The sequence below is a fragment of the Eptatretus burgeri genome, chromosome 3, assembly GCF_056783735.1.
Source record: "Eptatretus burgeri isolate ZD-2024b chromosome 3, Ebu_testis_v1, whole genome shotgun sequence".
Classification (NCBI taxonomy): domain Eukaryota; kingdom Metazoa; phylum Chordata; class Myxini; order Myxiniformes; family Myxinidae; genus Eptatretus; species Eptatretus burgeri.
In genome coordinates, this window is record NC_140963.1 from 55,066,737 (window position 1) to 55,079,236 (window position 12,500).

Sequence of the window (12,500 nt, forward strand, 5' to 3'; positions counted from 1 at the left end):
CTCTCGATTCCATCCATTGTTTTACCTGTTCGCATCTATGCAGAATGACACAAACATCCACGATTAAGACTAGTTTTCCATTCTCCTTGTGAATCTTTGTGGCTCGTGATTTGCTCAGTTTGTGTTAGTCGAATGTTTGTGCATTTGCTGTTCTTTCTTTATTTGGGGTTGATGAAGTAATTGTTTTGGTTGCTTGTACCACACACGGCATGAATCAGTTGTACTACAATGGAACTTGTTATTATGCCTATCAGGAGTCATTTTTGTGAATTCTCATTGAGTTTGAGGCAATATCTATAACTGAGATTATCTTATTGACTGTTTGGACATCACATTATGCTTGGTTCATGTTTGTGAACTTTTCACTGTGTATGAAGCGATACACAGTTTGCATGTTGAGTCATTCAGTAATTTATTTTAGCTCGCAGAGTACCCACCCTATGGACGATTTTCTTCCAAGAATGCAACACTTTCTTCTGATGCATACCTTTACATGGGTGGTATATTGGCAACTGACAGCTCAATGGAGGCAAACAAAAATAACTTGGGTTATGTGCATGCAGAAAAAAAAAATACTTACTGCTTAGAATTCAAAACACATCACTGAACTGGAAAATGTGGGGACAGGAATGCTGTACTGTAAATGGTGGAGACTTATAATACCCTCTCCCACCTCGAGGTGGCACGACACGATACACATTCACAAAGAGAATTTGCATTCACCCCCACCCCACCCCCCCCCCACCACTCCAAGACAACCAGCAAAGATAAAAACACCCCAAAACAGTAGTTTGGGTCATACTGATCCTATGTAGCACATCTGGATGTAATCAACCCAGAACTGTAGGAAGAGTAGCACGACAAACACACAAACACCACTCCATGAATTATAGTAAGGATTATTCATGTCTGTCTTATCTTCCATTATAACAACAAATTTTGTTTATCTTTTTCTTTTTTTTTTTTTTCCTTTCTTCTCGTTTTAATTTCATAATGACAGCATATGATTATTTCTGTACCTCCTTCCCCATATTTTTCACATCTGTTTCCACTTTGGCACACTCAATATATTATGTATCATAATTCCTTCTGGACGGGTTAATTCCCTCACTTTTATGTTGTCTCCAACATATTTTCGTACGACTTGTAGTACCGGCTCCAGCCGGGTGGCGCTACACTATGTACATTTACGGAGAGAGAATTGGGGTCCTCCCATCACCTGGAACCCCATGGACTATTCATTTGTTTTACCTCCTAAAACCTTCCCCTACACACTGCGACTACAACCACCAGTTTTCAACTTGTTCCATCCAGCAGTTTTGCAGTGCAAAGAAGTCAAACAAAAAACACTTCTCAAATTTTATATAGTATGACTCTTTCAAGAAAGGCTTCGTGATTCGACCAGTAAGAGCAAATGTATCCAGTGTAGGCGTTTTTTGAATACATTGGTGACATGTGAGGTTTAGCCAAATGAACCCTGTTGGTGAGTGTGTCGATTCGATCCACCTATAAGCACACATCCACCAAGCAAAGCCCAGCCCAGGGGAAAATGTATATGTCTTGCGTTATGTGGAGCCAATCCAATGGACTTGCCATTAACATCGCATTTTATATATGCTATAGGGTTATTTATTTGTACCCAGTCCATATAATTATAGTTATATGGTAAAATGTTATTAATGCTCGGCCAAGTAAAATTTTTATAATCTCACTGACTAATTCCCAAACTAATTTTGTTTTTTGTTGCAGTGAGGCCAGTGCTGGAAGTATTCTTCCTCAACAAATCCATGGATGCTGATGGGAGTATGAAAATGGTGGGTACAATAGCTATGTCGAATCAGCTAAGATATTAAAAAACGAAGTGGAGGCTGTGGGTGGGAGGGGGAATAGCAGGGTGGAGGGGAGAAGTGGAATGGCAGGGTGAAGGGCAGAAGGGGAATGGTGGGGTGGGAGGGGAGAAGGGAGATGGCATGGTGGAGTAGAAGGGAGATGGTGGGGTGGAAGGGAGAGGGAGGGAATTAGAAGAGGAGCTGTTTATGACCTCAGAAGACATTATCAAGCCACTGGATCAACAAGAGATATTCCAAGAAGTGGACATCCCAGGATATCGACTCTAGCTGAGGACCGATATGTTCACGCGACCCATCTACACAATTGGTTTCAAACTGCCCAGAGTACTGTAAACACTCCCTCAAGGCTGGATATCACAGGAGAAGTGTCAACACTGTCTCAAGGCATCTCTATGGTGCAGGGATCCATGCTTGTCATTCTGTTAAGTGACCAAGTGTCCAAGACTTGCACCATGATGCATCTAAGCACACTTGCCATGGTCAAATCAGCACCTCTGATCGACGTGGCGGTAATGGGCAAGTGTGATGTTCAGTGACTAATCCAGGTTTCTCCTTTAAAGGCATGATGGCCATGCACAGGTTTACAGAAGACCCAATGAGTGATATGCCCCAGTCTATGTCCAGAAGGCTGCAAGTTTTTGACATGGGAGTATCATAATGTGGGGTGATATTGCTGAAACCTTTTTCACAAACTTGATCCATATTCATGGCAATCTGATGGCAGAATGGTACATTAATGAGATCTCAGAGAAACATGTGTTACTTATCCTTCATCAACATGATCCAGGAATCATCTGGATGCACAATAATGCTCCTTGCCCACAAGGCCGTTTGAACAAAGAAAGATCTTGCCAATACCAACGTTAATGTCATGACACCATGGCCTGCCATCTCGCCAGATTTAAATCCAATTGAACATCTCTGGGATATCGTTAATTCTTGCATTCAAAGCTTGCCAAGACAGCCACAGATCCCCGGTAAGCTGGAACAGGAGCTGGTTCAGGCATGAAATTCCATTCCCCAGGCTCAGATTAGAGTGCTCATATGGCCGATGCGACCACCATGCAATGCAGTGATTGCTGCTGGAGGTGGACATTCTCAGTATTGAGATTGTTACTTTCACGTTGGATTGTGAAAACATTTGCCACAATGCCGTATTATTTGATTAGGTCACAATGAAATGGACATGCAATTTTATTCATTCAGCATATCTCTGTTCGAGGTTTGCACCTCATCTGTGATCCTCCTGTGTCACATAAATAAATCACATCAAGAACAAACACGTATTCAGATGTTTATGTGCTAGAGTATATTTAAAAAATTTTTTTTTATATCAACACAGAAATGACCTTTAGCCTGAGGTAGTCTGTTGGGTAGTGGCTAAAATGTTGCCTGAGACAAGGTTTACTTTTGCTTAGTTGTTACAACACTCCCACTGGGATGTTTTAGTGCGGTTTTTTTGTTGATGTTGGATGTGCTTCTTTTGTAAACTGTGTGATGACAACATATATATATATATATATATATATATATATATATATATATATATATATATATATATATATATATATATATCGATAATTATATATGTATGTATGTATATATATATTTCGATAATTATATTTGTATATATATATATATATATTTCGATAATTATATTTGTATATATACATATGTATATATATATATTTCGATAATTATATTTGTATATATACATATGTATATATATATATATATATATTTCGATAATTATATTTGTATATATACATATGTATATATATATATTTCGATAATTATATTTGTGTATATATATGTATATATATATATATATATATATATATATATATATATATATATATATATATATATATATATATATATATTTCGATAATTATATTTGTATGTATATACATGTATATATATATATATATATATATATATATATATATATATATATATATATATGTATGTATATATATATATACACGAGGTGTCAGGTCAGGTTCGATCTGTGACCTGCTACAGGTACCATGTAAACCTGTACTAACCTGTTCCATGGTCGGGTTGTCGGCGACTAAACCGTCTCCCCCACCAGGTTTTCTGGTGAGGAGGGTGTTTGGATATGGACACCCAGCAGGATTAAAAACAAAACCTGTCAAAGGGCGGAGGAGCTAATTGTGAGCCAACGGCCATCCATATCTAGTGCCCAACTGTGTCTGCGGACGTCCTCCTGCAGTTGGGTTACTTCTTATTAGGAGGTTGGTGGCAGGATTTGCACTCCGGCCACCGTAGAACGCTTCATTCCGCAAAACGCAAAAACGCAAAAAAATCTGAAAACCCACTCCGTGGGAGTACCTCCTGTGCAGCTTCCCTTCGCAGGGCAGCTCACCGGATGATGGGATTGGGGCAAAGCCTTCGGGACCCCCAATCTTTGATAGGAGGGAAACCACGGGGTAACATCCCTGGGTCAGATTGCGGGAGAGTGTGTCGGAGTGGTGCTGAGGTGTCGTCCACCAGACGGCGGTCTCCTTGGGTTGACCTGAGGCGGTCCCTTCGGGTGGGTGCCTGGAATGTCCTATCCCTAGGAGAGGATGATCACCTGTCTCTGTTATCATCTGAGCTCAAGCGTTTGGACATCGGGGTTGCAGCTCTCTCTGAGGTTCGGAGACCGGATTGCGGCGAGATAATGGTGGGTGGTTACACCTACTATTGGTCTGGTCGCTCTGATGGTTACCATACCCAAGGAGTTGCTGTAGCTGTGTCCAATAAGCTGACCCCAATGATAATTGAGGTAACACCGGTCAACGAGCGTATTATGAGATTAAGGATTCGTCACTCCTTAGGTGTCATTTCCCTGGTCTCTATTTATGCTCCGACTGAGGCGAGTGATGTTACCGTGAAGGACACATTCTACGCCACACTCGAGTCTGTGGTTGATCAGTGCCCCAGATGAGATACACTTCTAGTCTTGGGGGATTTCAATGCATCGACTGGAACTGATAGGGATGGTTATGAGGTGTGTGTTGGTCCCCATGGGTCAGGAACTATGAACCAGAATAGCACTAAGTTCCTTGACTTTGCAAGAAGTCATGGACTTAGGGTGGCTGGTTCATGGTTTCAGCGCCCGCAAGCTCATCGCTGGACTTGGTATTCCAACGCTGGCGGTGTGGCAAAGGAGATTGACCATGTCCTCATTGACGGTCGCTGGAGGATGATCCAGAACTGCAGGGTCTACCGGAGTGCTCAGTTCCTCAATACTGACCACAGGCTTGTTGTAGCAACTCTAAAGCTGCACCTTAAATCCTGGAGAATGGTACCATCCCAGCCTAGGCTGGATGTTGCCAAGCTCAGGGATGAGAGAGTAGCTGAGGAGTTTGCGAACAGGCTGAGTGGACACTTGGGGGTCTGGGTGCTTTGGGGGGTCCTGAAGAGTTGTGGAACACCTTCAAGACCACCGTCCTTGATGTTGCCGGTGGATGCCTTGGAGTTCACCGCAGGGCAAAGAAGAATTTTGTCTCTCAAGGGACACTGGATACCATTGACCAGAGTCGCAGGGCCAGGCTGAATGGCAGAGCTGAGCTGTTCAGGGAGCTGAGGCGTAAAACTGTACGTGCACTGAGGGTGGACAAGGAGGCCTATGTGCGAGGAATCTGTGAGGGGGTAGAGCATCACCTGTGGACAGGTGATTCTCGTCCCGCTTACAGGGGAATTCGCGCATTACGTTCATCCAAGCCCATCCCTCGGAGCACTGCAGTTCGAGCAGAGAGTGGTAGGCTCTTGACAGAGGAGTCTGAAGTGAAGGCCCGCTGGGCCGGTTACTTCGAGCGGTTGTACCAGGCTGATCCCCCAGCTGTCGAGTTGGACGTCAAGGGTGTTACAATCCCTGTTGCTGACCCTCGAATCAACTGTGGTCCACCATCGCTTGTGGAAACACGGGCTGCGGTGAACCAGTTGAAACGGGGCAAAGCTCCAGGGATCTGTGGCATCCATGCCGAACTTCTCAAGGCTGGTGGAAATGCTGCACTCGTGTCGTTGCATGCAGTTTTGTGCTCTGCCTGGAACACAGGCATCATCCCAACTGACTGGAAGAGGGGCCTTGTTGTCCCTCTCTGGAAAGGGAAGGGTGATCGCCAAGACTGCAACAACTACCGAGGGGTGACGCTGCTCTCAGTGCCGGGCAAGGTCTTTGCTCGGATAATTCTTGATAGGGTTCGCCACCATCTGCTTGAGCACCAGCGTCCAGAGCAGTCAGGCTTTACACCAAAGAGGTCAACGATTGACCGTATCCTTGCACTTCGTGTACTCACCGAACGCAGACGAGAGTTTCGGCAGGGGCTGCTTGCAGCCTATGTTGATCTCTGTAAAGCGTTCGATTCAGTGAATCGGGATGTCCTCTGGAGGATTCTTGGTCTTCGTGGGGTGCCACCGAAACTGATCGATCTGATGTCTGAACTCTACTCTGGTACTGAGAGTGCTGTGAAGTGTGGTGGTACCGCCTCTGACTTATTTCCAGTTGTTACTGGAGTTCGTCAGGGATGTGTACTTGCCCCCACACTTTTCAGCACTTGTATGGACTGGATTTTTGGGAGGATGTCGGAGAGATCAAGTTGCGGTGCATCGTTTGGCAATGTCAAGATCTCGGACCTTGATTTTGCAGATGATGCAGTCATCTTTGCAGAGACTTTAGACATCCTCTTGGGGGCCCTCGAGGTGCTGAATGAGGAGTCGGAGCCGTTGGGATTACGGATTTCTTGGGTCAAAACAAAGATCCAGGCTTTCGGTGACATCTTGGATGCTGCTGTCCTGTCTGTGTCTGTTTGTGGTGAGGATGTTGAGGTCGTGGATAGATTCACTTACCTTGGCAGTGATATTCATGTCTCCGCAGGTTGTGAGCCGGAGGTCAATAGACGTCTGGGTCGGGCCTGGGGAGTCATGGATTCACTGGATCATGGGGTGTGGCGCTGCCGGTACCTGTGCGGGAGGACGAAAGTCCGAGTCTTCAGGTCCTTGGTACTTCCAGTCTTGCTCTATGGGTGCGAGACTTGGACTTTGACCAAGGATCTGAGACGGAGACTTAATTCCTTTGGTACCAGGTCTCTTCGGAGAATCCTTGGCTATCGCTGGTCGGATTTTGTGTCCAACGAGCGGTTGCTGAGAGAGACTCGGATGAGATTTGTTACCTGCATAGTCCGTGAGCGTCAGCTGCGGCTGTATGGACATGTGGCTCGTTTTCCTGACGCTGATCCTGCTCACCAGATTCTCTCAGCGAGGGAGTCTCATGAGTAGAGGAGGCCAGTGGGCCGACCACGTGCCTCATGGTTGCAACAGGTTGACCATCATCTCAAGGAGATGGGGATGGGCCTGGCATCTGCCTGGGGGATGGCCAGACGGAGGCCCCTGGAGTACCGGCGGAAAGTGGACGCAGCGACGCGCTGTTCTGGCACATGCTCCCATACCTGACCTGACCTGAGGTGTGTTCAACAAGTATCCAACCTTAATTTTCATGCGTAAACAAATAAAGCTAGAGAGGCGTGGTTTGGTGCACGTATGTAGGCGATCCTAATCCGTATGCGTGAATATTTTCCCGCCTGCAGGAGCTGTCACTCGCCGACAGACCGCCGATAAGTGAGGAAGTGTAAGTGAGCGTTCGAGGTTTGCACCTCATCTGTGATGCTCCGGTGTCACATAAATAAATCACATCAAGAACAATTACTTATTCAGATTTTTATGTGCGAGAGTGTATGTATGTATATATATATATATATATATATATATATATATATATATATATATATATATATATATATATATATATATATATATATATATATATATATATATATATATATTTTGTTTTTTTTCAGATTTGACAAAATGACGGAAAAACTTGAACAACGCTACTGCATCAAATTTTGTGAAAAGCTTGGCGATTCCCAAGTGGAAATGATCCGCAACATTCAACAGGCCTTCGGGAACGAAGCAATGGGCACCACACAGATAAAAGTGTGGTACAACCGCTTCAAAGATGGTCGCACATCAGTGGAAAGTGAAGCACGTTCTGGTAGGCCCTCAACATCCCATGTTTTATGACGATCATATTTTCATCTCATCTCATCTCATGAAATGAGATCGTCATTGACCAAGTGAGGACCCTGCTGATGCAGGATCATCTAATCACGATCAGAGAACTTGCAGACGAGGCGGGCGTCAGCATTGGATCCATTCATTCCATTGTGACTGAGGATTTGGGCTTAAGGAGAATCTCACCGAAGTTCATGCCAAAGCTGCTAACGATCGAGCAGAAGTAACTCCGTTTGGAGATCGCACAGGACATGCTCGAGACTGTGAACAGCGATCTCAACTTCTTCAACACAGTGATCACTGGCGATGAGACCACAGTGATCCGTCATTTTGTCAAAAACGAAAATCCAACGGCGCTCACTTACACTTCCTCACTCATCGGTGGTCTGTCGGCGACTGACAGCTTCTGCAGGCGGCAAAATATTCACATATACGGATTAGGATCGCCTACATACGTGCACTAAACCACGCCTCCCTAGCTTCATTTGTTTACGCACGAAAAATTAAGGTTGAATACTTTTTGAACACATCTCATATATCCACATCTATATTTTCTCTCTATCTATCTATCTATCTATCTATCTATCTATCTATCTATCTATCTATCTATCTATATATATATATATATATGTATATATGTATATATATATATATATATATATATATATATATATATATATATATATATATATATATATATATATATATATATATGTATATATATATATGTGTGTGTATATATATATATATATATATATATATATATATATATATATATATATATATATATATATATATATATATATATATATATATACATGTATATATATATATATACATATACATATATATATATATATATATATATATATATATATATATATATATATATATATATATATATATATATATATATATACACACAGCGTGAGTCAGAAGTAGCACCCAATTTCTGTCTGCTGATTGTTTGTTTGCCATTTTTATTACAGTGTACAAGAAGGTAGAAATAAATGAATGACATGTTTATCCAACCATTTATTCAAGAAAAAATTATTACGGAACTGTACCAAGCTGTTTTACTTGCAATTTTCAAAGTGCCCTCCCTCGTGATCGATGCACAATTGCAGTCGAGCAGGCACATAGCGGCACACACGTCTGCAGAGTTCGATATCAATTTCCTCAAACTTTGCAGTGATTTGAGCCTTCAATTCCTGAATGGTACGAGGCTTTTCACGATAAACAAGGTCTTTCATGAGCCCCCAAAGAAAGAAATCTGGAGGTGTAAAGTCTGGGGAGCGTGTCGGCCACTCGATCGGACTGCGGCAGCCGATCCACTTTCTGGGAAAGTTTTCATCAAGCCACTGACCAACATAACGTCCATAATGAGGTGGAGCTCCATCATGCTGGAAATAACAGTCCTGATCTTGTACCCTGGGCCAAAAGAAGGTTTGCAGCATATCCAGGTAAATTTCTGCAGTGACAGATCCCTCAAAGAAAAAGGGTCCAATTATCCTGAATGGAGATATGGCTGCCCAAATTGTCACTCCAGGTAAATTGACCTCCTTCTCAACTGTCACTCTTGGGTTATTCGCAGCCCAGTAGACACAATTGTGTCTGTTAATTGTGCCATTAAGCTCACTTTGGTGCAAATTCAGTAACTTTCCAAACTCGCAGCAATAACTTGCAAAACAAAATCAAAAATAAATAAATTACGAAAATTAATAATCTGCAAGACAATTATTAACAACATGACTTCCCAGAAAGAATCTGACAGCTTAAAAAAAACAGAAATCAGGCGCTACTTTTGACTCATCCTGAATGAATGTGTGTGTGTGTGTGTGTGTGTGTGTGTGTGTGTGTGTGTGTGTGTGTGTGTGTGTGTGTGTGTGTGTGTGTGTGTGTGTGTGTGTGTGTGTGTGTGTGTGTGTGTGTGTGTGTGTGTGTGTGTGTGTGTGTGTGTGTGTGTATATATATATATATATATATATATATATATATATATATATATATATATATATATATATATATATATATATATATATATATATATATATATATATATATATATGGTTACGGTTGTGGAAATTCACAGAACACCATTCAGGTATCCCAGAGATCAGTTCTGTCGATAAGTCTGCGTTCAGATAGATTTCCCCACCGAGGTCTAAAGGGATTTATTCGCGTAACCGGGCTGTGATCTTTGAGGTAGTGTTTTTCTTTTGCTATCTTTATTTTGGACTAACCGCCTCTCTACCAGCACAACCACCACCAACCGCATCTCAACAACCACAGCCACCTTCTCCACAACTGCCTTCACAACAGCCACCTTCTCCACAACCGCCTTCACAACAACCACCTTAACCATAACCGCCCAACCACACTCCCAAAACGCCAGCCACGCCACCATTACGACAACCATAACCACCACAACAACCACCGCATTTTCACCTCAGCACACGGTTGCCAGAAGCCTGGCATTCGTCAAGGGAGAACAGACGACGGCCCCCCACCCCCCCCCAACGAATAACAACTCCGCCGGCCAATGCAGGAGACTCCCAACCCTGCGAGTGGATTCTCAACACGTGCAGGAGAAAAACAAGAAGCAACTCGAAGGGCACACGGTAGAGTGCATACCTCCGCCACGTAATGCCTGATCCACGAGAACATATCTGGCCCAATACATAAAAAAAATCGAAATTCTTTTGAAAAAAAAGTTGAAAAATTGTGTTTTGTTTTCTCCAACAATTTTTTTTTTGGGGGGGGGGGGGTTGGAAATCACTGAAAACATGTAGAAATGCAAAAACAAAAATTCAAATATTTTTTCAAAATGGCCACCATAGCCGCCATATTGGACTTTGGACCAAGTCAAAAATCTAATGGCATGATCCTTGGACCATACCTAATCCCTCCACCAAGTTTCGTCGAAATCCGTCAAGGAGTTTTTCCGTAATACTTTTCACAAACAAACAAACAAACAGACAGGGGTGAAAACAGTAACCTCCGTCCATCCTCGATGGTTGTTTACGAATGCGGTTGTTTACGTCCTCGACCTCGATGGTTGTTTACGTCCATAATAACGAATGCGGCGCAGCGGCGAGGGAACGGCCCCGATTGAGCGGGAAAACGGCTTCTTCGGGAAGTTTCCCTCGCGCGCTGGGATAAGGGAGGGGGCGAGGGGGAGGGGCTATAAAAGACGTGCTGAGGAGAATCGCGCTCTCTCTCTGGATCACACGAAAGCACTCTCTCTGGATCGCGCGCTAAAACTCTCTATCTGGATCCTGCTCTCTTGGTGGTTGTGAGGAAGCTCTCTCTCTCTCTGGATCACGCTCTCTGGGTGGTTGTGAGGAAGCTCTCTCTCTGGATCGCACGCGCTAAAGCTCTCTCTCTCTCTGGGTCTGTCGTGACGAGGTCGGAGGTCCGAGACGCTGGCAGAGGTTTGTCCTGACGAGGTCGGAGGGACCGAGACGCCAGCAGAGGTCTGTTGTGACGAGGTCAGGAGAAGGAGGACGGGGCCCTGAGGATTCACCACACGGTCACGTTTTCCTCCCTTCTCTTTCTTTTCGGGGTTTTTGTATGAGAGATGTGGCGCGTCTCCTTAAGTAAACCTGTTTAGGTAATTGTACATAATAAATAGACCAACGGTTGTAGTTCTTCTTGTCGTGCTTTTCTTGATTGCATTGCTTTTGTTTGCCTTGAATAATTGCATGCGTGTTTGCCTTGCCTACTGGTATACGTGCATGCCTGCATACGTGCTATAATAATAAATGTCCTTTTGTGAATGTTGACCCGTTCGTGCATCCTTTCCCTCAATTGAACTGCCATAATTACGTTCGGAATATAGCTGGTTGTTAATAACCGATAAGAGAATCGGATCCGGCGGGGCTTGGCGATAATCCGCTCGGCAATCGCAAACGGAGCGAGCTGCTTATCGGCTCGTTTCCAAGCAGGTCCCGCCGAGGTGTAAATCCCCGGCATTTCTGTCTGCGCGTATAATTAGGTAAATCGACAATTCGGCGATCGGACCCTGTCGCGTGCAGACAGAATAGCTGGCTGATTTTCGGTGTGATTAAAGATACACCCATAGCTGGATTTCAGCGTTGATCCGAAACCTGCAACTAGGTTTGCCCGTTCGGTGGGCGAGAGCGGCCGCCATTGGCCAGAAGCGGTCGCTCGCATGCCAACGGGTGGGAAACCACAACAATATTTTATATATATATATATATATATATATATATATATATATATATATATATATATATATATATATATATATATGTACATTATTAGGTCAGCTCGCTGACCAAATATAACCGTTCGATATCCTCATGTCCATCTGTTTGTCTGTCTGTCTGTTCATCCGTCTGTCAACAATTTTTATTTTTCTATCTTCTAGACGTCTCTGCCGATTGAATTTTAACTTGACACGATGATAATACTAGTTGCTCTCGATAGATCGTCTGAGTGCTTTTTCGCATTTTTTCCTCGGGGTCAAGGTTACAGGGTCATCAAGTGCAAAATGACCGATTGGTCGAATGGCCTATAAGGAAGCATCGGACGGCTATAATGGGT

At 43.5% G+C, this 12,500-nt stretch overlaps 1 protein-coding gene across 4 annotated transcripts in view; it reads left to right on the plus strand.

Moving 5' to 3' along the window:
* Window positions 1-12,500, plus strand: part of LOC147029944 (CD166 antigen-like) — a 143,713-nt gene that overhangs the window by 75,035 nt on the left and 56,178 nt on the right. For all 4 annotated transcript variants that reach the window (XM_085873468.1, XM_085873467.1, XM_085873470.1 and 1 more), the window contains exon 5: window positions 1,750-1,814. In XM_085873468.1, coding sequence (XP_085729594.1) covers window positions 1,750-1,814 — 65 coding nt within the window. The remainder of the gene's footprint in view (window positions 1-1,749; window positions 1,815-12,500) is intronic.